This window comes from Triplophysa rosa, linkage group LG22, assembly GCF_024868665.1.
Source record: "Triplophysa rosa linkage group LG22, Trosa_1v2, whole genome shotgun sequence".
In the NCBI taxonomy this organism is placed as follows: domain Eukaryota; kingdom Metazoa; phylum Chordata; class Actinopteri; order Cypriniformes; family Nemacheilidae; genus Triplophysa; species Triplophysa rosa.
The window spans coordinates 18,518,921-18,539,046 of record NC_079911.1 but is presented as its reverse complement, the minus strand read 5'-3'; the positions used below and the strand labels follow the sequence as shown (position 1 = coordinate 18,539,046).

The following is a 20,126-nucleotide window of genomic DNA, read 5'->3' as shown; positions in this document are numbered from 1 at the left end:
GAGAGAGCGAGCGAGAGAGCGAGCGCGAGCGCAACAGACTGACTGAGTCAGCAGATCCGCGTGGAAGAGTTTGTTCGTGAGGAAAACCGCGTGCTGTAGTTTTGTGATGCGACGACACGACATACTTTAAAAGCTTGAAGTTCACGCGCGTCATTAGAGGATCACGATGGAGGACAAACTGCCTGAGGATCTCGCGAATCTGTCCGAACTTCACGAGACAAGTTTGCTGGAGGTTTTGACGGCACGGTTCAAACAAAACCGCATATACGTGAGTAACGTAACGTACACACAAGACGTCCCGTGAACCAGCAGACTGAAACTAGCAGTGTCTGTTTTTCGCTTTAAGCTATAAAAACATTTGCGTTTGTTCACTTTTCTACTTACTGTATATACTTTAATATATATACTTCCCCCAGACCTATATAGGAGACATCTTGGTGGCTGTCAACCCATTCAAATATCTGTCAATCTATGAAAGAGAGGTAAGATTTCTTCAGCTTCAGATATGATTTATCCGATCTGTCCTGGCTTTAAATGTTTATGATGACATTAGATGTGTTCAGGTGCATAATGTGAGGTAATGTTGTGATCTCTGCAGATCTCAGAACAGTATAAATGCCACGACAAGAGGTCTTTACCCCCTCATATATTCGCTGTTGCGGACCGAGCTTATCAATCCATGCTGGGACGTCTGGCCACGGGACCCAAGAACCAGTGTATTGTGATCAGGTGCGTGTTTGTTCAAATGAATTCTTATGAAACTGTGTTTTGGTATGTGGAAGGTGTTTGTCATCTCCTCTGTGTGGTGACAGGACTGTTATGATGTCAGTATAGTATGAAATCTCATGCTCGGTCATGTTTGTTTTCGCAACATGCAGAGACAAGACGCACATTCTCTCCTGCATTTGACACTTGAGATCAGAGCGTGTTTGTGTGTGTTGGGTTTCTTCTGAACACACCACATTGTGTATTTGTGATGGACCAGAATGTTTGGTTTTTGAGGACGGCATTCACTTTCTTTTCTTTACGTTCGTAAGTTGACTTCTGTCACTGACACACCTTGAGCACACCCGGATCTATCTCGCCGTTTCAGAAAGCCTGTGATCACGTTTCAATAGCACAACTCATTCTAACAGTACATCTCTGCAGTATCCGGTGTCAGATTTAAGATTTTCCTCCACGTGCATCTCTCCTCCGAGACCGATGCTTTACCTTCTTAATGTATTTTTCAGAAGTGCATCCTCACCGTCCATTCCTCTCGGCGTCGGTAGACACCTTAAGCAGCGTGAGGCTTAAAGCTCATTTTTGTATTCATTGAGCAACTGATTATTCAAGCACACAATCCTCAATGGAGCACAATGAAGCACACAGCCGTGTGTGAATGACAGCACAGCCGCTGGAGGGATGCTGATAATCTCCCAGACGACAGGGAAGATACGTTTTAATGTGTACTAAGACGAAAAGCCTTCTTTAAAGCACCCCTGTGTCATCAGATGTTAGTAATGCTGCTAATTTTAGAAAGAAGTGAGATTTCGTCGTTTGACGTCTTGGTTACAGTATCTACAGAAAGAGAATAAAGAGATTTCTGAACTACATTTATGGATTGGGTAGACGCTTTTATCTGAGTCAAGCTCATGTGCGGATCTCGGAAATCGAACCACTAACCTTTGCGTTGCTACCGCAGAGCTCTACCAGTTTAGCTACAGAAACGTAAAATAATCATATTTGTCTAACAGATTTAATTGCGCTGTTTGTGTATTTATAAAACATCTTAGAATTATACAGTATTTGTGTCTAATCACTTGTGTAATTGAAGTGACTTTACTATCATTTTAATTTAATTAGTGAGTATTTAATGGGACTATAATGTGATATATTAAAAATTAGCCATACCGTTACTATTACTATTACTATTCTGATGTAATCATGTGCTTAATTGAATCGTGAATATCACATATTTTTGAAAATTAAGATTTTCTTCCCCGTTACGTCTGACCAGACGTTTTGACCAGATTTAGCTTGTTTTACATGTGTTTGATTTGATAACTAGGTATTTTAACTGTGTGTTTTTGTACTCAAATTTTTAAGTAAACATAGCTGTTGTATGTAAATCTTGTTTTTTAACTTGAGGTAAAAGAACACCCTTTTAATTAGAGATGCACCGATAGATTGGCCAAAAATCGGTATCGGTCGATAAAAGCAATTTTCACACTATCGGCTATCAGCCATGTAAAACATATAAAAACAGCTGATGATTAGAGCCGATATATCCTGTCAAATAAAAAAAGGTCAGGAAAATGCAATGAATGTGTGCTCTGTGTGTGTATATTAAATGTTTAGAAACATCACCAATTGGATGTTCAATATTAGTAGTCATTATATGAATTAATAACATTTAGAAAGTTAAGAATTATTAATTTAATCCTCAGAATTTAGATAATGCCAGTTAATGTAACCACCAAACTATTGGTATTGACAGCTATCATTCTGCTATCGGTATCGGTGGAGAAATGAAGTACCTGTGTATACCTATTTTTAATGATTCTAAAGGAAATGCAAAATATAGAAGAAAATATATAAATTATTGTCAAAATGTAAAAAAAAGAAAAGATTTAAAATGTAAAAAGATTTAAAATTTACGCTATATCACTCGGTTGTAACATTAGGGTTAGTGATTTTCCTAGTTAGTTTTTAAGAGTTAGTTTTTGTCTGAATAAAACGAACAAAAAATCCCCTTGCACTGAATCTAGAGTGATGAATATTACAAAATCCTGAGCGTGGCTCAGTTTTATTTTTGGGGTCCGTCAGCCTAAACCAGAACACCCCACACAGCAGCTTTCAAAGAGTTGTGGCACTCAGTTTTTTCAGATCTCATTTGATTTTGTTGCTGAAACATTTGACGTCAACAATTGAGCAAAATGTGCAAAAAATACTTTTGAAAAAAAATTTGGTGTGAAAATAACCGGTTTCTGCATTTGACGCACTTTTGTCCCGTCCTTTGTTTGCTGCACTATAATCATTTCTCTGTTGGTTTGTGTCGCAGTGGTGAGAGTGGAGCGGGCAAAACCGAAAGCACCAAACTGCTGTTGAGACACATCATGGAGCTGTGTAAGGCCAACTCGCAGCTGGAACAGCAGATCCTTCAGGTATGTGACTCACGTGACATCGGTCAGACCAGGGTTCATTTGAATAAAACCACCTGCTGTGCACAGATTACAAGATCAATGAATGCATTTGTGTTCAGATGCCACCGTATTCAGGTCGCCTGCTTAATTTATGAACTGGAAGTTGGAACTGCTCCCCACCCCTTCAAACGCCAGTCTTGTGTTTCTGTATGTCAAACACGTGTGTCGGGTCCTGATCACACTGTCGGGGCTTATTTCTGCGATGACAACCGGCTGCTTGTACATTATCCTGCTTATTAACGGCTACTTGCCATCTGAGGAAAAAATAGACATGAAATGGGAATTTGAAATATTTTATTAGCTCAAATTTTACCGAATGCACCTTCCATGAGGTTTAAACTTTTACTTTTGGTTTTAAGGTAAGAAACGACGTTCAAATGTCACGAACAGGCAATTTGGTTTAATCTTTTGTAAATATAATGTCATATATGTCATTAAAAGACATTTATATTTAATTTGTCAAAAAAAATCTCAAAATGATTTGCTGCATCCGGGTTACCGTGTGTTATTAGTTCTGAGAGGTTGTTATCTGGGAATAACGAACCTGCAAATGTCTCGACTGGCCAATCAGAATCAAGCATTCCAACGAGCTGTGTAATAAACACAAATGTCGCGACTGGCCAATCGGAATCAAGCATTCCAAAGAGCCGTCTAATAAACACAAATGTCGCGACTGGCCAATCGGAATCAAGCATTCCAACGAGCAGTGGAATAAATACAAATGTCGCGACTGGCCAATCGAAATCAAGCATTCCAATGAGCCGTGGAATAAACACAAATGTCGCGACTGGCCAATCGGAATCAAGCATTCCAACGAGCCGTGGAATAAACACAAATGTCGCGACTGGCCAATCGGAATCAAGCATTCCAACGAGCCGTGGAATAAACACAAATGTCGCAACTGGCCAATCGGAATCAAGCATTCCAACGAGCCGTGGAATAAACACAAATGTCGCATCTGGCCAATCAGATTCAATTTGTTTGACGCTATAAAACACATTTCCATGAAGCCATTGTCACACTAAGCTTTTTATATCTTCATGATTGTAAACATTGCAAGACATCAAGGTCACACACCTTTACACACACCTTTAATTTCACAATTTGATTGCACAACACTTTTAGAAATGAGGATGTGTAGAACGTTTTGTGTAACTTTCTATTTAGTGTCACAGTCCCATCAAACTCAAAATCTTCTTTTTGAAGCAGAATTGCAAAAGCACTTCCCCCATCTGCCATGGGTGGATAAAACGGCTAGTCTCACCATAAACTTGCACCATCAAACAAACTTTACACAACACTATCATGACATCTGCAAAACTCGGATAATAGCCAAACTTTTCTTTGCAGTGTTTAATCAGAAATGTTAGGTGAACATACGCCTGCTGCATTCATGTGTGAAGAGTTTCTCATTTCTCACAACCGTCTCGCAGAGAGACATGATATCTGAGAGGGTTCTGAGAGACACCCAGGACCTCGGTGGTCTCCTGCTGGTGGGACTCAAGAGAGTCTGGATGGTATTATACTCCTTCACATGATGAAATGGAGTTGATAAGTGTTGTTTCCGGCTTCATCAGCATCACCTGCTGTAAATACATCACACATCCTGTTTCTCAAACTGTTTATCTTGATATATTGTTTATCTTATATATTCTGTTGAAAGTTTTCCACACACTGTTTGTTGTGTGTTTGTGTGTGTGTGTGTTACACTGTGTATCTGTGTGTCTTTATGTGTGACTGTGTTTCTATATTTGCGTGTGTGCGTGTGTGTTTGTGTGTCTGTGCGTGCAACTCTGTGTATCTGTGTGTCTATGTGTGTGTGACTGTGTGTGAGATTGTGTTTCTCAATGTCTGTGTGTGACTCTGTGTTTGTGTGTGACATTATGTGACTGTGTGTGTGCTGTGCGTGTGTGTGTGTGTGTGTGTGTGTTCATGTTTGTATATCCCGGTGGGGACCTAAACCTGAATACACACCAACACATGTGGACTCGTGTCACCGTGGGGACCAAAATTGAGGTCCCCAGGGGCAAAAAAGCTAATAAATTGTACAGAACACAATTTTTTACAAATCTAAAAATGCAAAAAGTGTTCTATGATCTTTAGGTTTAGGGATAGGGTTAGGGATAGGGGATAGAATATACAGTTTGTACAGTATAAAAACATTACGCCTATGGACTGTCCCCACGGGGATAGTCAACCAAAGCCTGTGCGTGTGTGTGTGTGCGCGCGTGCGTGTGTGTGTGACTGTGTGTGAGAGATTGTGTTTCTGAATGTCTGTGTGTGACTGTGTTTGTGTGTGACATTATGTGACACTGTGTGCGTGCGTGCGTGCGTGCGTGCGTGTCATCATTCTCAGTCCCTGAAGTAGAATAACTGGTTGCAGGATTTCCAGCGGGCAAAACAAAACATTTTCCTGAGATGTCCAGAGGAAACTTCTATTGCAGTGCAGTTTGCTCTGTTTTGGCTCCAAACATTTACAGAATGTCTCAGTTATGTTGCATTTAAGTTTCACCTTGAAAGGAATCGAGAAGAAAGAAATGTCGACACTGTAAGAGTACAGAGCTGTTTTGTGGATAGTTTAGCTCTTTGGTCTTGGAAGAAGTTAATGACATTGAGATCGGTTCTGAAATGAGCTAAACTAAATCGTAATCCTCTCTTATGAAGCTCATGTTTCTGTGTTCATGAGGCGGTAACTTCATTCTGATTCTTTGGGATTTAGACACATCTATGATGCTTTGTTATGCTGTCTTCTGTTTAGATGATGTTTTAAATGAATCATAATGGCGTGTGCTTGTGTTTAGGTGAATCCTCTTCTAGAGGCTTTTGGAAACGCTCAGACGGTCATGAACGACAACAGCAGTCGCTTCGGGAAATACATTCAGCTCCGCTTCCAGAACTCTTCAGGTTTGTAGCGTTTATGACGGACAGTAAACGATTAACGCTCGGATCAAAATCCTGGGTGTGTTCTTGACCCATAATTCATTTACCTTTGATCAAACATTAACATTTAACGTTCTACATCCTTTCAGTCAAAGGAGCCAAAATCAACGAGTATCTCCTGGAGAAATCCCGCGTGGTCCATCAGGACGATGGCGAACAGAACTTTCACATCTTCTACTTCATGTTGGCTGGGATCTCGGCTGAGGATAAAGAGATGTACGGGCTTTTGGATCCCAGGCGCTACCGGTGAGTCTGTGATGTCGCTGTTGTGAAACCGGATGAGCGACGTGTTTGTGATGTGTGTCAGAGTATTGTGCTGTGCAGCTATTTGTGGCACGGACGGTGTGACGTTGTGAAAGGTGTTCATTGTGTGAAAGGTTGAGCCAAATCTTTGTCAGGTGGCAAATTGAGATGGTCTCCAAAATCTGATCTGATGAGTCGTGTTTGACTCATCTGATCACACGTCAGTCAAATCAGAGGTTGGGCTAGGCTTTTTTACAGGCTCGTAAAAACCCCGTCATAATCTATTATTACCCGTCACTATGGCGCAAGGTGGCGTTACGTGGTAATTAGCATGTTCGTGACGTACTTGCGTTTACTCTCGGAACTTGCTGTATTTTAATACAACTGAATGCCCAATAAAGCCGTTGTTGTTTATATTCATTTAAATATCACGGTTTTATAGTATGTTAACAGCTTGAAATAAGCCAAACAACAAATTGACTTGGTGGAAAATGTTTATGATTATTACTAGTAATAAATGTAATCCCTCTTCCCTAAAAGATGAATTGCTGTATTATGTGTTTGGAGAACCTTATTCCTTTTTTAAGTTCATTTGTATTGAAAAGTACATTGTTTACAATGTAAAAACAGTCATAATTTGTAATGATTGAAATAGTTTTAACGAGACATTAAATTTATTTTTATTGTAAAATGTAAATTTTATATTTACATATATCATATATATGAAATATACATAAACCATACACGGTTAAATTTCTGTAATATTTAACAAGAGTAGAGTACACACGTTCCTTAACAATAAAATATATATTTAAAAAAGAAAAATTTTTAAGTGAAAAATAGTCGCGGTACAATTTTGGGTTAAAAACATCAAAAGGATGTTTCCATTATTCACATGTTTCTTATATTTGTTACCACTTATGTATATTAGGGAGTTTTATGTTATATTTATGTTGTTTATTTATTTATATTATTTTATTGTCGCCCTCGTGGTGTTTCGATTTTGTGTGTATAACTCAGAGTTGGCAATAATCTGTGGAAAGGCCACACGGGATGAATTTTGGTTGTGGGTGTCCATTTTAACACTTGTATGTGGTTAACTGTATATTTTAAGGTACTAAGCAGATTTATATTACTATTTTTATATTGTATTTATCAGTTAATGAAATACCCTGTTAAGATATTTGTGAAATCTACAAAACTTGTGTATTGTAAATGTGTATTTTTCCATTTGGTGTTTTTCACAGTTTTAAACCGCAAAGTTGCTTACAAGTTTCTTTCATTCGAACAGAAGTGCAACCACCAGAAGCCTGACAACCACAAATGCACAACATTTTTTACAGTGTGTATAGATGATATACAAAGCTGCCTGAAGGTGTGTGTAATAGCGGTATATTTCCTTCTCCCGGTCTGTCAGGTATTTAAACGGCAGGTTCGGGCAGGAAGACGGGGTCCAAAACTGGCGTTCGAAATATTCTGAAGTGTGTAATGCCATGGACATGGTGGGATTCGAAGAGCAGGTAATAACAGGAGCTGATTCATGAAATAATAGTATACCATAAGCTAGACTACAATGTAGTTACTTATGTCAGAAATGAAAAAATAAGTACACCAGAAAATATAAATTAGTTTGAAGCGCAAGCCCAGTTCTCGATGACATCATCGCTTTCAATACGATGATCACGGATTCGTCAAAGGGTTCCTGTGCTTGAACTTTCACACCCTCTGGTTTGCAGGAGAAGGTGGACATGATGACCATTCTGGCAGGAATCCTGTCTTTGGGAAACATCGCGTTTGAAACGACAGATCGTGACGTTCTGAGGGTGTCTGAGGCATCGCGCGGATGGCTGAAGGCGACTGCTGTGAGTTTCCTGTTATCTTCTCAGCTGTGAAGTGTGAAAACTGTCATGTTTAAACTTCATGCTTCGAAGGCAGAACATGCTATTGTTAGATGCTTATGTGATTTATACATTGCGAGACGACCATTAAGGTGTTCTTATGGTTGCTAGGGTTTTGCAAGCTGGTTGCTAAGGTGTTCGGAATGGGTTTTTGTGCATATGTCTGTGCTGTGGGTGGATACAAGGTACTATGTGGTTGCCGTGGCGTTGCTGTGTCAAACAGGTCAAGATCTAGTCAGCCGGCTCTTCACACACACACACACACACACACACGCACACACACACACACGTCTGGGTTGCAGGACTGCATACTTTACAGTCACTGCATCACCTCTACTGTCCCGGGTGAATTATGACTCACTCGCACACAAAGAAACTCTTTTAAGGGCAAACTGAAGGACCCGGCCTCATCTGGGCTTTTACGATAAGACACACAGTGCAGAGAAAGGTCACACAGCTATGTTTAGACTCTATTAGGTTGACCTGTAAGTGACGGGAGAGTTAGTTGTCATTTGATTAGTTTTGTGACACATGTGGGTGCATCAGATCTTATTGAACGTGTAGAATCCTTTAATTTGTCGAGCGGTTTAGATCGATGTTTGCTTTGTTGTAACAGTGCACACAAACGCCCCCCAGCATCTGTACACACGTACGTTCATGTGACCTTTACGGTATGACATTTGTGTTTTAGTTGCTATAGTTTATGTTTAACTAGTCGTTGTTCTTTAATGGCAACATCTGTTTTTATGTCTTTTTTGTACTTCTTGGAAGTGTGTGTGTGTTGGAGGAGATTTTTATTGGATCATAAATAGCTTTCCTGTAGCTCAGTGGTAAGAGCATGGCGCTAACAACGCCAAGGTCGTGGGTTCGATCCCAGGGGATTGCACATACTTAGAAACAAAATGTATAGGATCATGTAATGTGAGTCACGTCTGCCAAATGCGTAAATGTAAATAGTTAATAGAGTAATTATATATATATATATTTAGAGTGACATGTGTTATGATATATAGTGTCGATATACAGTATATTTGACATATAAATGTTTTTTATTTTGTGCTTTTACTATTTTGAAGAGTTCTCTCTAGGGCGGTCACAATTAATAAATAATCGTCTCATCGCAATTATTTGATGTCATTGCCATTATTTCGGATAACTGCAATTATTGTGAATCCTTGCAGTATCTGCTGCATTTTACATTCGCCGTCCATTCACTGTTACAGACATTTCTCCATCATTTGAGTTGTGTTAGCTTTGTATGTTTTGTGTCGATTTGATTTGCATCTACAGACCGTCATATCTACCGTCTTCACTGTTAAGGTCACTCTATAGTAAATCATATTAGTTACTTACCAAATTTTCTCATTTCTAAAGTATATCTTTTTTCATTGAATAAATTAATTGTCATTAATAGTTATATTGTCAAAGCCTTTAAACAGACAATCGCCATAATCGCAATAATTTAATAGACAGTCCTAAGTTCTCTCTCGGGTTTACTTTTCATAATTCCTTTCATAATATTAATATAATGCTAAAAAGGTTTCATGAATTTTGACAGCTTTTATGAACTTACATACAGAAAGTTTAATCAAAACTTAAACGTCAATTCTATATTTCTACAAGTTGTATGCATAACAAAAACACAACTGAAAATGAATGTGTTGGACATCAATCTCAGTTCATTCTTCAAATTTTGTTCAGAATATTGTGTTACTAATGAATGGTGATATTGTGTATTGCATCGAATCGTGATGTGAATGTATCGTTACACCCTCGTTGGTAAATGAAACAAATATTCAGGCCGTGTGGCCAAACAACCCACAAAATCTGAATGGTTGATTTGAATTGCTGGCTGTTCTAGGATCAGCTCGTGTGAGGATTCAGGAACATGTTCTGCTTGGCTAAATCACGTCATGCAACACAAAACCGATTTGCAGAAATGAAATCCCATGTAGTGTTTTGCATGCGTGTGGTTGTGTGACGCAGGGTCAGTTTGGTGTTCAGGAGGAGGATCTATTGAAGAGTTTGACGTGCACAACATCGGTGACGAGAGGAGAGGCCATCCTGAGACTGCACAGCCAGCAGCAGGCCGAGGGTACGACGGATGAAGTGTGAACACAGTTTCACATGTGTCTCAAGGCGCTAGCTTAAAGACACGTTCTTACAGTACTTGTTTTTCACACCTGACGCTTTATAAATGTGACTGTTGACATTTCTTTCAGACGCCAGAGACTCGATTGCCAAAGTGGCGTACGGTCGAGTGTTCGGCTGGATCGTCAGTAAGATCAATGAACTGCTCGCTCCTCAAGTCGACGCTGATGTTGAGCTGAATGAAATCGGTAAACATGCAGATTCATTAGGAAAACCTGAACTTTCACGAATCTGAACACAAGGTGTAGTTCACCCAAAAACAAAAAAGCATGTTGTTGAAAACCTGCATGTGACTCTTTCTTCCGTGGAACACAAAAGAAGATATTTTGGGAAATTGCTTCTATTGTTTCCCCTACTTTGTGCGTCGCTTTGGATGAAAGCATCTGCTACTAAATGTAAATGTAATGTTGTTTAGTTACCAACATTCTTCAAAATATCTTCTTTTGTGTTCTGCCGAAGAAGAAAGTCGTTTAGGTTTGGGTGAGAAAATGAGAGAATTTTTATATGTGGGTGAACTGTTCCTTGAAATTCCTCGTTTGGCATTTATTTGTTATCTTTGTCTTTTTTCAAAAGCTTTTTTTCTTTTAAGCTGGATGTAAAATCGGTGAAAAAGTTGAATGGAAAACCCGATGTGATGTTTAAGGCTTGGCTCGTTACTGTGTTTACAGGAATCCTCGACATCTTCGGTTTCGAGAACTTTGCGGTGAACCGATTCGAGCAGCTCTGCATTAATCTCGCCAACGAACAACTGCAGTATTTCTTCAACCATGTACGTTGGTCGTCGTTCGTACAATGACTATGTAAACAACACATTCTGCAGTGCTTCATGTGGACACTGTTTGATTTTCCTCCAGCACATTTTTCTGATGGAACAGAAGGAGTACAAACAGGAAGGCATCGAATGGGAGACGATAGTCTACAAGGACAACAAACCCATACTGGTACTGAACATTTCTGTCTGCGTTCGCTCTCTGTGATCATCTTGTACTCTCTCCAACTTGTTTTCTTTTTTCCTTCTGTCCAACTCCAAAAAAACACCCGAGCTCTGCGTTTGGCAGGCGGTGTGTGGTAAATCCCGAACACCGTTTGGGCGGAGAGGGGAGGACACGAACGAGGAATTCAATTCGGACTCAAATCCTTTAGCTTTCTGCAGTTTCTCTTCATATCCGTCTTGTGTATGACATTCACTTGGCTAATAAAAAAACGCTGCCTTAATGCACTAAACGACCATTTTAAATCTCATTCATTCATCATTTATTCGTCCTCATGTGGCTTTCGTCTGTGAAACACGAAAGAAGATATTTTGAGAAATGTCTCAGTGGTTTTGTGTGCATATAAGTCAATGGAGACCAACGGTCTTCAAAATATCTTCTTTTGTGTTCTGCGGAAGAAAGGACGTCATGAATAAATGATGAAATAAATTTCATTTTGGCGTGAGCTGTCCCTTAAATACTCAAAAACGCGACTGAGCAAAATAGTGATGTCACAAAACAAAACTTAGTAATTCTCTCCTTTTAAAGAAAAGGACTTCCTGCAGCAGATCATGTTTTAATGCAAACCCTTTTGTCCACACAAGAGATTTCTGGGCTGTTCCGCTCTGTAAATATGAACTCTGCTCTGTAATTACAGGTCTGTGTTGAGTTAAATGTATGTCACATTCTGCTGCTTCCTGTAGAGCCGTCTCATACACATAAAATGACATTAATGTTCACGGAACATGTGTGTAAACTCACTTCAGCTTTTTCTGTGTTCAGGATTTATTCCTCACCAAACCCATCGGGATTCTCTCGCTGCTGGACGAACAAAGCGCCTTTCCTCAGGTACAAATGTTGCCAAAATATCCCTTAAAATGAGGGCTGCACCATATCGGAGAAAAATACTATTTGTGATAACTTGCTGAGTAACGCATCACCTCAACGTGCCAGACAAGCTGTTAAACAGACGATCATTCATGAAGATGTGTAATCTACTCCCACAGGCCACTGACAGAGACTTTGTTGACAAGCTAAACGGCAAATTTAAAACGGCTCCCAACTTTGAGGTGGTGAGAAGCCACACCCCTCTCTTCACTATTGTGCATTACGCGGGGAAGGTGAGATCACACAACACCTGTATCATCATTCCAGAAGAATTCACCCGTGTTCCTCCTGTGTGAAGAGTGTTTCTGTGCTGTGTTCAGGTGCAATACAACGCCTGCGGTTTTCTGGAGAAGAACAGAGACACGATTCCGGCCAACATCCGGGAGCTCTTCATCAACAGCGTGACTCCTCTGCTCAGCGTTCTCTTCGCCGGTTTGTCACTCTCTCAATCTGAGCGTCGCGGTCTGATCCCACATCTGTGGATGTCTGAGATCAGAAGCGTGTCTGATTGAACACATTTGCATACGGGTTGGGAGTTTCACGTCAGTTTGAACATCAGAGCTTGAGGGATTTTATTACGATATTAAAATGTAGGCGATGCTTGTGTGACGGATGACATTTGGTGTTTTTCAGCCACGATCTCTCGGACAGGGACACTCATGCCACGGAAGGCCAAGGTAAAGATTTTTATTCAAGAAAGTTCATCCAATGAACATCGTTTTTCATAATTGACTCATTTTCCGTCACATGAGCAGTGCTGGAAACAGCTTATATTCATTTGGGGAGACTCTAGTTGGGGACACTTTTTATATTTTATACCACAAAATGCCACTTTATTTATATATTAAATGTTTGGGACTTATTTCCCGGATAAAAGATGGAAAACCTCTACATTTTGAGGCGGACCTCTGTCTCCCCCCTTAGAATCCCTCGCCCCGTTTCCAGCCCTGTTTATGACCTTCCTTTAGTCAAACACAAATGAAGTTTACAAATATACATCACTTTATTTACTGTACATCTGTAAGTCCCAACATTTTGTGCTTATTTAGTCCAAAACAAACTCGGGAGCGCTAAATTCAAATGTTGATAGCTTTAAATCGCATTGGTTCTTGCATGTCTCCTCATAAAATATTATGAAACGACTAGTAATAATGAGACGTGTTTTCGTATTTTAATGAGGAGTTCTTATGGGTTTGTTTTGATTTCAGTTTTGCTAAATAAGTTCGAAAAAATAAAAAGAATCATTTTCTCACGCAATTATCATTTTGAGACCTTCGGGAGAACCAGCTTCTTCACCCTTTACATGTGTATACAGTGACGGTGATGGATGTTTTTTTATTATTTATTAAAGTGATTTTATTTTGAAATACCAAAGCGAATCTAATAAAAAACGGCAAACAAGAAATTGTAATCGTCTTAAAAATTTGGCGTAATTTTCTTTGCTTTCATTATGGTGCATATATAAAAAACAAAATTAAAGCTGTGTCCAATCTCACATTGTAACAAAGTGTTTAATCACGCGACCTGTTTAACCTTTGTGCCGATTTCAGCTACAAGTTTCAGAAGACAACTTCAACTCGACCAGGAAACAATCTGTGGGGGCACAGTTCAAGGTAAACAATGTTTTAGAAAAAAAAACGGAGTAAATTTCCTCACGAGTCACATTATCAGTGTGATCAAATGTACACAAACGTATCTAAATTATTGTGTGCATATGTAACGTATATATCATGTGTATCTCACACACGTTGCGTTGTGTTGTGTTTATATTTGGAGCGGAAACTAACAGCGTTGTGTTCTGTGCAGCATTCTCTGGCTGTTCTTATGGAGAAGATGTTTGCGGCCAGTCCACATTTCATTCGGTGCATCAAACCCAACAGAAACAAACAGCCCGATGAGCTGGACAGCCAACTGGTCATGGATCAGGTACGGCTGGAGATCTCATCATGGTCTCATTCAGGTCTCCTCAGTACACACAGCTGCTTTCCGGCCACAAAACTTATCCGGCCTCTTATTTTCCACAGTCAAGACTGTGTTTAACCAAATGCTTGGTTTAAAGGATAATTCACCCAAAAATAAAATCCTGTCATCATTATTCACTCTCATGCTGTTTAAAACCTCCATACGACTCTTTCTTCTGTGGAACACAAAACAATATATGGTTTTGTGTTCATGTGGAAGTCAATTGTTGTTTGGTTACCAACATTTTTCAAGATATCTTCTTTAGTGTTCTGCAGAAAAAATGAAGTCATACAGGTTTAGAATACATGGGGGGAGTAAATAATGAAAGATTTTTCATTTTTGAGGGAAACTCATCCTTTAAAGTCACTAGATCTTGTACAGTTGCATGAGTTTGTTAGCAGTAGTGTTAAAGCTAAGCAACATTGTACAACACTGACACCTTGTGGTCATTTGAAGAGAAACAGTTTGGTTGTATTTACAGTACATTCTCCTCTTCTGTCTCCTCAGCTGAGGTATAACGGCCTGTTGGAAACCATTCGTATCCGGCGAGACGGTTTCTCGTGGCGTCCGACCTTCAGGGAGTTTGTTGAGAGGTGCGTGTGACGATCAGACAATCTCTCACAAAATAATCCCATCTCCAGCCTGTAGTTCAAATGCGAGAGCATTGCGTCAGCGGAACATGGGTTCAATCCCCAAAGAAAAGAATAAAATGCGTTCTGTATCACTTTAGAGAAGTGTTTGAAAAGGCATACGTGTAAATGTGTTGCAACACGTCTGTGTCCTGCAGGTATAACATTCTGCTGGTGAAACCAAATCTCCCGCTGGACAAAGAAAGGTTTGATCACCTCTTATAATAGTGTTGTGTGCACAAAGTCATTCAAACAATAAATCGCTCGGTGTGCTTCTTTTTAACGTAAGATAAGAATGCATACTTTCAGTCTACTTTTCATGTAAATTATCCATAAGTATACTTGACTTTATACTCGTACTCGACTAACAGAAAAGTGTGTGACCTGTTGTTGTGTATATACATATACGATACAATTAAAGAACTTCTAAGCTGGTAGTTCACTGGAAGTGTACATTGAAGTGTACTTTCGTAAACCAAATGTGCTACAAGTATTAAACTAGAAAACTATCCTGCAAGTTCAGCTTTATTACACACAAAACTGACGAGTAAACGTGTATACTCAAAATTGACTACTTAAAAGTGTACTATTATGATCACTTACTAAGTGTGCTTAACAAAATGAGCTTGAAGTATACTTATTTTGTAAGGGTAAGAGCGCTATCATTTGAGTCTGGAGAAATATGACCGTATGCACCTTCACAGTGAAGCTTACTGCATATTTGAACGATCTGTTTGTGATATCACATGATGTTTGCGTAAAATAAATGTGTCTTGTTGTCTTATTTCTTTTAGTTGTGTATCCATCCTGAATAGCACTGAGCTGTCTGGCTGGAAATGTGGGTACGTTGGGAACACGCGAACACAGAATCTAACGTCGTTTCATTACGTTTGGCTGGAGATATCTTCACTGCGATAGCTGAAATGTTTCTAATAACGCTTTGTCCTTTGTTGCTCTTTCAGATTATCCCGGTTGTTTTTCAAGTACTGGCATCAGGAGGAATTGGCCCGTCTGCTGGAGAGGATGGGCCGGGCAGCTGTCGTCATTCAAAAGAGTGAGTTACAATCGCGCCTGTTTGTTTTTTGCTTTAATGACATCTGGCATATAGAAGAGCTCCAGCAAGGCTTGCGTGAATAGTCTTGGCTCTCAGATTTTATTGCTGTGCCTCAAGCGCCTGTCAGACATCCATCAACTACAGAAACGCCGTCAGGACAGGTACAGACGTGATCCGGTCTTTAACCTGCTTTACTTGCGGTACATGATGAGATTAAAGGTAGTTACTGGTGAAACAAGCGTGCAGTGTTGCAGGCCTGATGTGCATCATATCTGAAGACTGCGTTGACCCCCTGACCAATTCTGGTAAACACTGAAAACATGTGATGTCTCGTGCAGATTACCGCATGAGGATCTGCAGAAGGAAGTATTTGGTTCTGATAGCAGAGATACGACGACAGCGACAGGCCCAACGGGAGAAAGAGGAGCGAGAGGAGGAGGAAAGGAGACATAAGCTGCTGGAGGAGGAGGAGAGGAGACGTCTGGAGGTGGAGCAGGAGAACCTGCGTAAGAAATACTCTTCTTGACCTCTTGCGTTCAAACCTAGCTTAGCAATGGAGATCACGTGTTTTTTTTTTTTTTTTCAGGCCCGGCGTTTCCACCGGTCCCTCTGCCGAGGAAGAAGAAGCCTCAGCCTAGCCCGCGCTCGGTGCTCAACAACCTCATCAAAGCCCAACACATGGCACCTGTGCCACGACCTCGCAGCAAACTGTTTGAGGTGACCTGCACATTCCTCCAAAGAAATACATGTGGATACATTTGAGTGTGATGAGTTGCTCGAGTCGATATTTGTTTTATCTTCTGGACAGGCGACTCCGTTTGATAATGAACTCAATGAGAATGTTCATCTGGACGTTTCTCTGGTGCTTCAGCCAATAGATGAAGAGCGTGTGAAAGAAAAGCACTTGAAAAAGACCAACACCATCCGCTGGTTTAAAGAGACACAAGTGCGCAAGCTGGCAAGAGATGGAGAATTCCCCAGCTGGTTCCACGGAATGATCACAAGAAGGTTTGACTTATTCATTCCAATGGGCCCTATTAAACACGTTTATATGTACAGCCACTGAAACATGAAGAGACCTCCAGTTCTTTAATAAGCATTTCTGCATGTATTGTGCGAAATTTCAACTTCAGGAATGACATGACGTCAACCAATAGTAATGTGAAAGACTGACAGAATGCGAAGAAGCTTGAAACTAGTGAAAAGCAGGTTTATTCTCTCATGTATTCATGTTTGAACGGATCCTAAAATATAAATGTGAAAACATTAGTCTTGTGCTTAAATATGGATATGACATTGTTTTCTTTGCAGCATTCAAGATTTGCAAGCATTCCATCTTTTGTTATTTTGTGACATGTTGTCACTAGTTCACAGAACGAAACAAAAATGATCATTTTATTGAAACGCCTATTTCTGTAGAAAAACTGCAATAATTGTGGTCTCTTAACTTTTTCGTGGCTGTATAAATGTAAATATGTTGTATAAAATTCTGATTGTAACTTTGCTTTCTTAGACAAGCAGAAGATCTTTTGATCGATAAACCTCTCGGATGCTTTTTGGTGCGTGTTGGTCAAAGTCGGGAGGGCTATACTCTCACCTACAGGTGAGTAACGCTGAATGCTTTCTGTACGCCACAATATTGTACACTAAGGCTGTGTCCGAAATAGCCTCTATAGCCTATAGTGCACTATTTGAGGGGACATCCATTTTTAGTGGTGTCCGAATACATAGTGGACATTATTGAGTGCACTCATTCAATCCCATGATGCATCATAATAACGAGTGTACAAACGATGTACACTCACGGCTAGCTGCTAGCCATCTATCGTGAAGCTAGCGCTGAATGATTCCCGCATCTCTGCAGAAGATGGTGTCTGAATCTCCTCACTCGTTTTCACCCGCTCCTTAAAGCGGACTATATTAGTGAACTAATGTAGGGAGCACTAGTGAATGAGGGTATTGGGGTGATTTCGGACACAGCCTATGAGTGTCTCAAAATACCAGTATTCACAATAATGACATTAATAACCATTATTATTGATACTGTGTTAATACTAGACATATGATAATATTGTCAATAATTCAGTGCCTGTATCTGGTTGACACTTCAGCAGATGAGGTGGTGGTTTTGCACCCGTGTAACATTTTGTCTTCGAGCCACAATGGTTACAAACTCCCTCTCTTCCTCCCAAACACTTGTATTTTGAGTGCGATTTATTGGGCAAAGAAAAGGAACTCAAAACAAACGAAGATTGTAGTGATAGCATTATTTATTCTTTTTTAAAAACACCCAATAGATGTCGTGATAATATCATTAGCATGAATTGTTTTGAAAATATACATCACGGCCTGCATACAAACATGTTAATAATAACAATAACTTTATTTTATATAGCGCCTTTGAAGGTAGCATCTCAAAGCGCTTTACATAAATAATGAAAAATAGAATATAGGTAAGAGAAATTCAAAATATAATCATTCAAACAAGATTGAAACAAACAGAAATGATACTAAACGCATAATATACATAGAATAATACAAAATAAATATAAATAAAGCCAACATGCATTCGTCACATAAAAGCAACCCTAAAAAAGTCCGTTTTAAGAGAAATTGTTCACGTGCAAATCAATAAACTAAGGATGCAAGAAAAGCATGATTTTCAGTTTCTTCTGAGATCAAAACCGACCCGAGTGCTGATGTTGATGTTGGCTGGATGTAACAGGGCTGCTGATCGCTGTCGTCACTACATGGTGGAGGTTCAGACCAATGGGAAGTATGTGATCCTCGGGGAGGACCGGGCTCACTCCTCTCTCACAGATCTGGTCCAGTGTCACACTGAGTTGGGCATCAAACCCTTCATGGAGCTGCTCACAGCGCCCTGTGGTCAGGTGAGTCTGTTTACCAATTACTCATTAGCGGATAGTCAACAAGCATGACTATTTATGAACATTTACCGATTCATGTTTGTGCATCTATCAGACGAGTGAACACGAGCCGGACTACGAAGAGCTCAGAGCCGCTTCTTCAGCTGCTTCAGTGGAGAACAGCGGTGCAGAGGAGGAACATCAGGACACGGGTTCAAATAAAATCCACTTACAGCTGCAGAGACTCTTCCTGCCCCCGGGGCAAAACTCCAGCAGCGAGGCACACAAACCCCCTGTGCTGAAGCGTATCTCTGACAGACGCCGACGGACCGAGGCTGCAGCGGTGGAACGCAAGGATAACGATGATCACGAGAGCCGACCGTTCCCAAGACTCTACCCGTCCATCAGACTGGCCATGAGGGAAATCCAGCAGATCCAACAGGTGACAAACAAACGCGTGATGTAAACTTAAGGTGTTGTTTCTAGATGGTTTATTCCGAACCTGTCATTCTCATTATGAAACACAAGTTGTGGTTATCATTAGGTAAATATGTGACCTTTCGCGAACCTTTTGAGGCAACCCTCTGAAACATCCTAGCAACCACACTGAACAACACAAATACACTTAGAACTCCTTAGCGACCACATCCCACACTCTGGCAACCACCCGCAGGCAGCACTTTTTGAAAATGCCAACCAGATCAATCAAAAATCCAGCTTCGCTTGAGTTTCAGTTTAGAGATAAAGGCTTTTTTTGCTTCAGGCCGTCTCCTGTTAAGAAATGTGGCGTTATGCAAACACTGTCATTAAAAGAACGCTTTCTTCCTGGCTTGCTTGTCCAGACAGAAGCACTGAAGTGGCCATAGGCGTTGACATACTCATGTTGTTTCTCAGGACTTTCAGCAGAGTCAGGAACACATCCGTGTCCCCTCCAGCAAGCCCGTGGCCTCGTGGAAGAGGACCGGTGAGTGTTTGAACTGTTTGACGTATCCAAGAAAATGCTCTCGTTAGAATTAAAAAGCAAATTGTTGTATGACTGTAAACTTTAGGCACTGATCTTGATGTCTGTTTAATGACACTGTGTTTTTGTATGTTTCAGATGCGTAACACGTCGGACACGTGTTCTTGATGCTGCTATTATTTTTGTTTCGTTCATTTTTTTATTTGATTGTAAATTGTAATCAAGATTTTTAACTTAATTGACATCGGTCTCATTGGTTGTAATTTTATGGTTTTCTATTTAACTTGTAAATTATGTTTTTGTTTCATGTTATTAAATAAACAGTGTTTTATACACCACAGGCCTCTTATTTTGCTTTTGAACGCCTGTTTTAAAAG

At 40.1% G+C, this 20,126-nt stretch overlaps 1 protein-coding gene across 2 annotated transcripts; it reads left to right on the top strand.

Annotated features, from left to right (window-relative positions):
- The first annotated feature begins 30 nt into the window (after positions 1–30).
- Positions 31–20,084, top strand: LOC130546411 (myosin-IIIb). Of its 2 annotated transcripts, XM_057321677.1 has the most exons (30): positions 31–268; positions 417–482; positions 599–729; positions 3,044–3,146; positions 5,987–6,089; positions 6,215–6,371; positions 7,786–7,888; positions 8,105–8,230; positions 10,253–10,361; positions 10,489–10,605; positions 11,086–11,186; positions 11,272–11,358; positions 12,172–12,237; positions 12,396–12,509; positions 12,597–12,708; positions 12,910–12,953; positions 13,827–13,889; positions 14,083–14,202; positions 14,746–14,831; positions 15,026–15,073; positions 15,662–15,709; positions 15,830–15,921; positions 16,260–16,427; positions 16,508–16,638; positions 16,730–16,929; positions 17,435–17,524; positions 18,647–18,812; positions 18,904–19,230; positions 19,683–19,752; positions 19,888–20,084. In XM_057321677.1, exons 1-30 carry the CDS (start codon positions 167–169, stop codon positions 19,893–19,895), a joined length of 3,258 nt encoding a protein of 1,085 aa, XP_057177660.1. In that variant the 5' UTR covers positions 31–166; the 3' UTR covers positions 19,896–20,084. The 2 variants fall into 2 exon arrangements, with proteins under 2 accessions (XP_057177660.1, XP_057177661.1); XM_057321678.1 differs by lacking the exon at positions 19,888–20,084 and having other exon boundaries at positions 19,631–19,741.
- Positions 20,085–20,126: the final 42 nt, after the last annotated feature.

Bases quoted from the DNA above. Each gene is read 5' to 3' on its own strand.
- LOC130546411 (XM_057321677.1), top strand. From the start codon at position 167: ATGGAGGACAAACTGCCTGAGGATCTCGCGAATCTGTCCGAACTTCAC. The intron at 11,187-11,271 runs GTACGTTGGTCG...ATTTTCCTCCAG, and splicing joins TGCAGTATTTCTTCAACCAT to CACATTTTTCTGATGGAACA. The intron at 15,922-16,259 runs GTGAGTTACAAT...TGTCTCGTGCAG, and splicing joins AGCTGTCGTCATTCAAAAGA to ATTACCGCATGAGGATCTGC.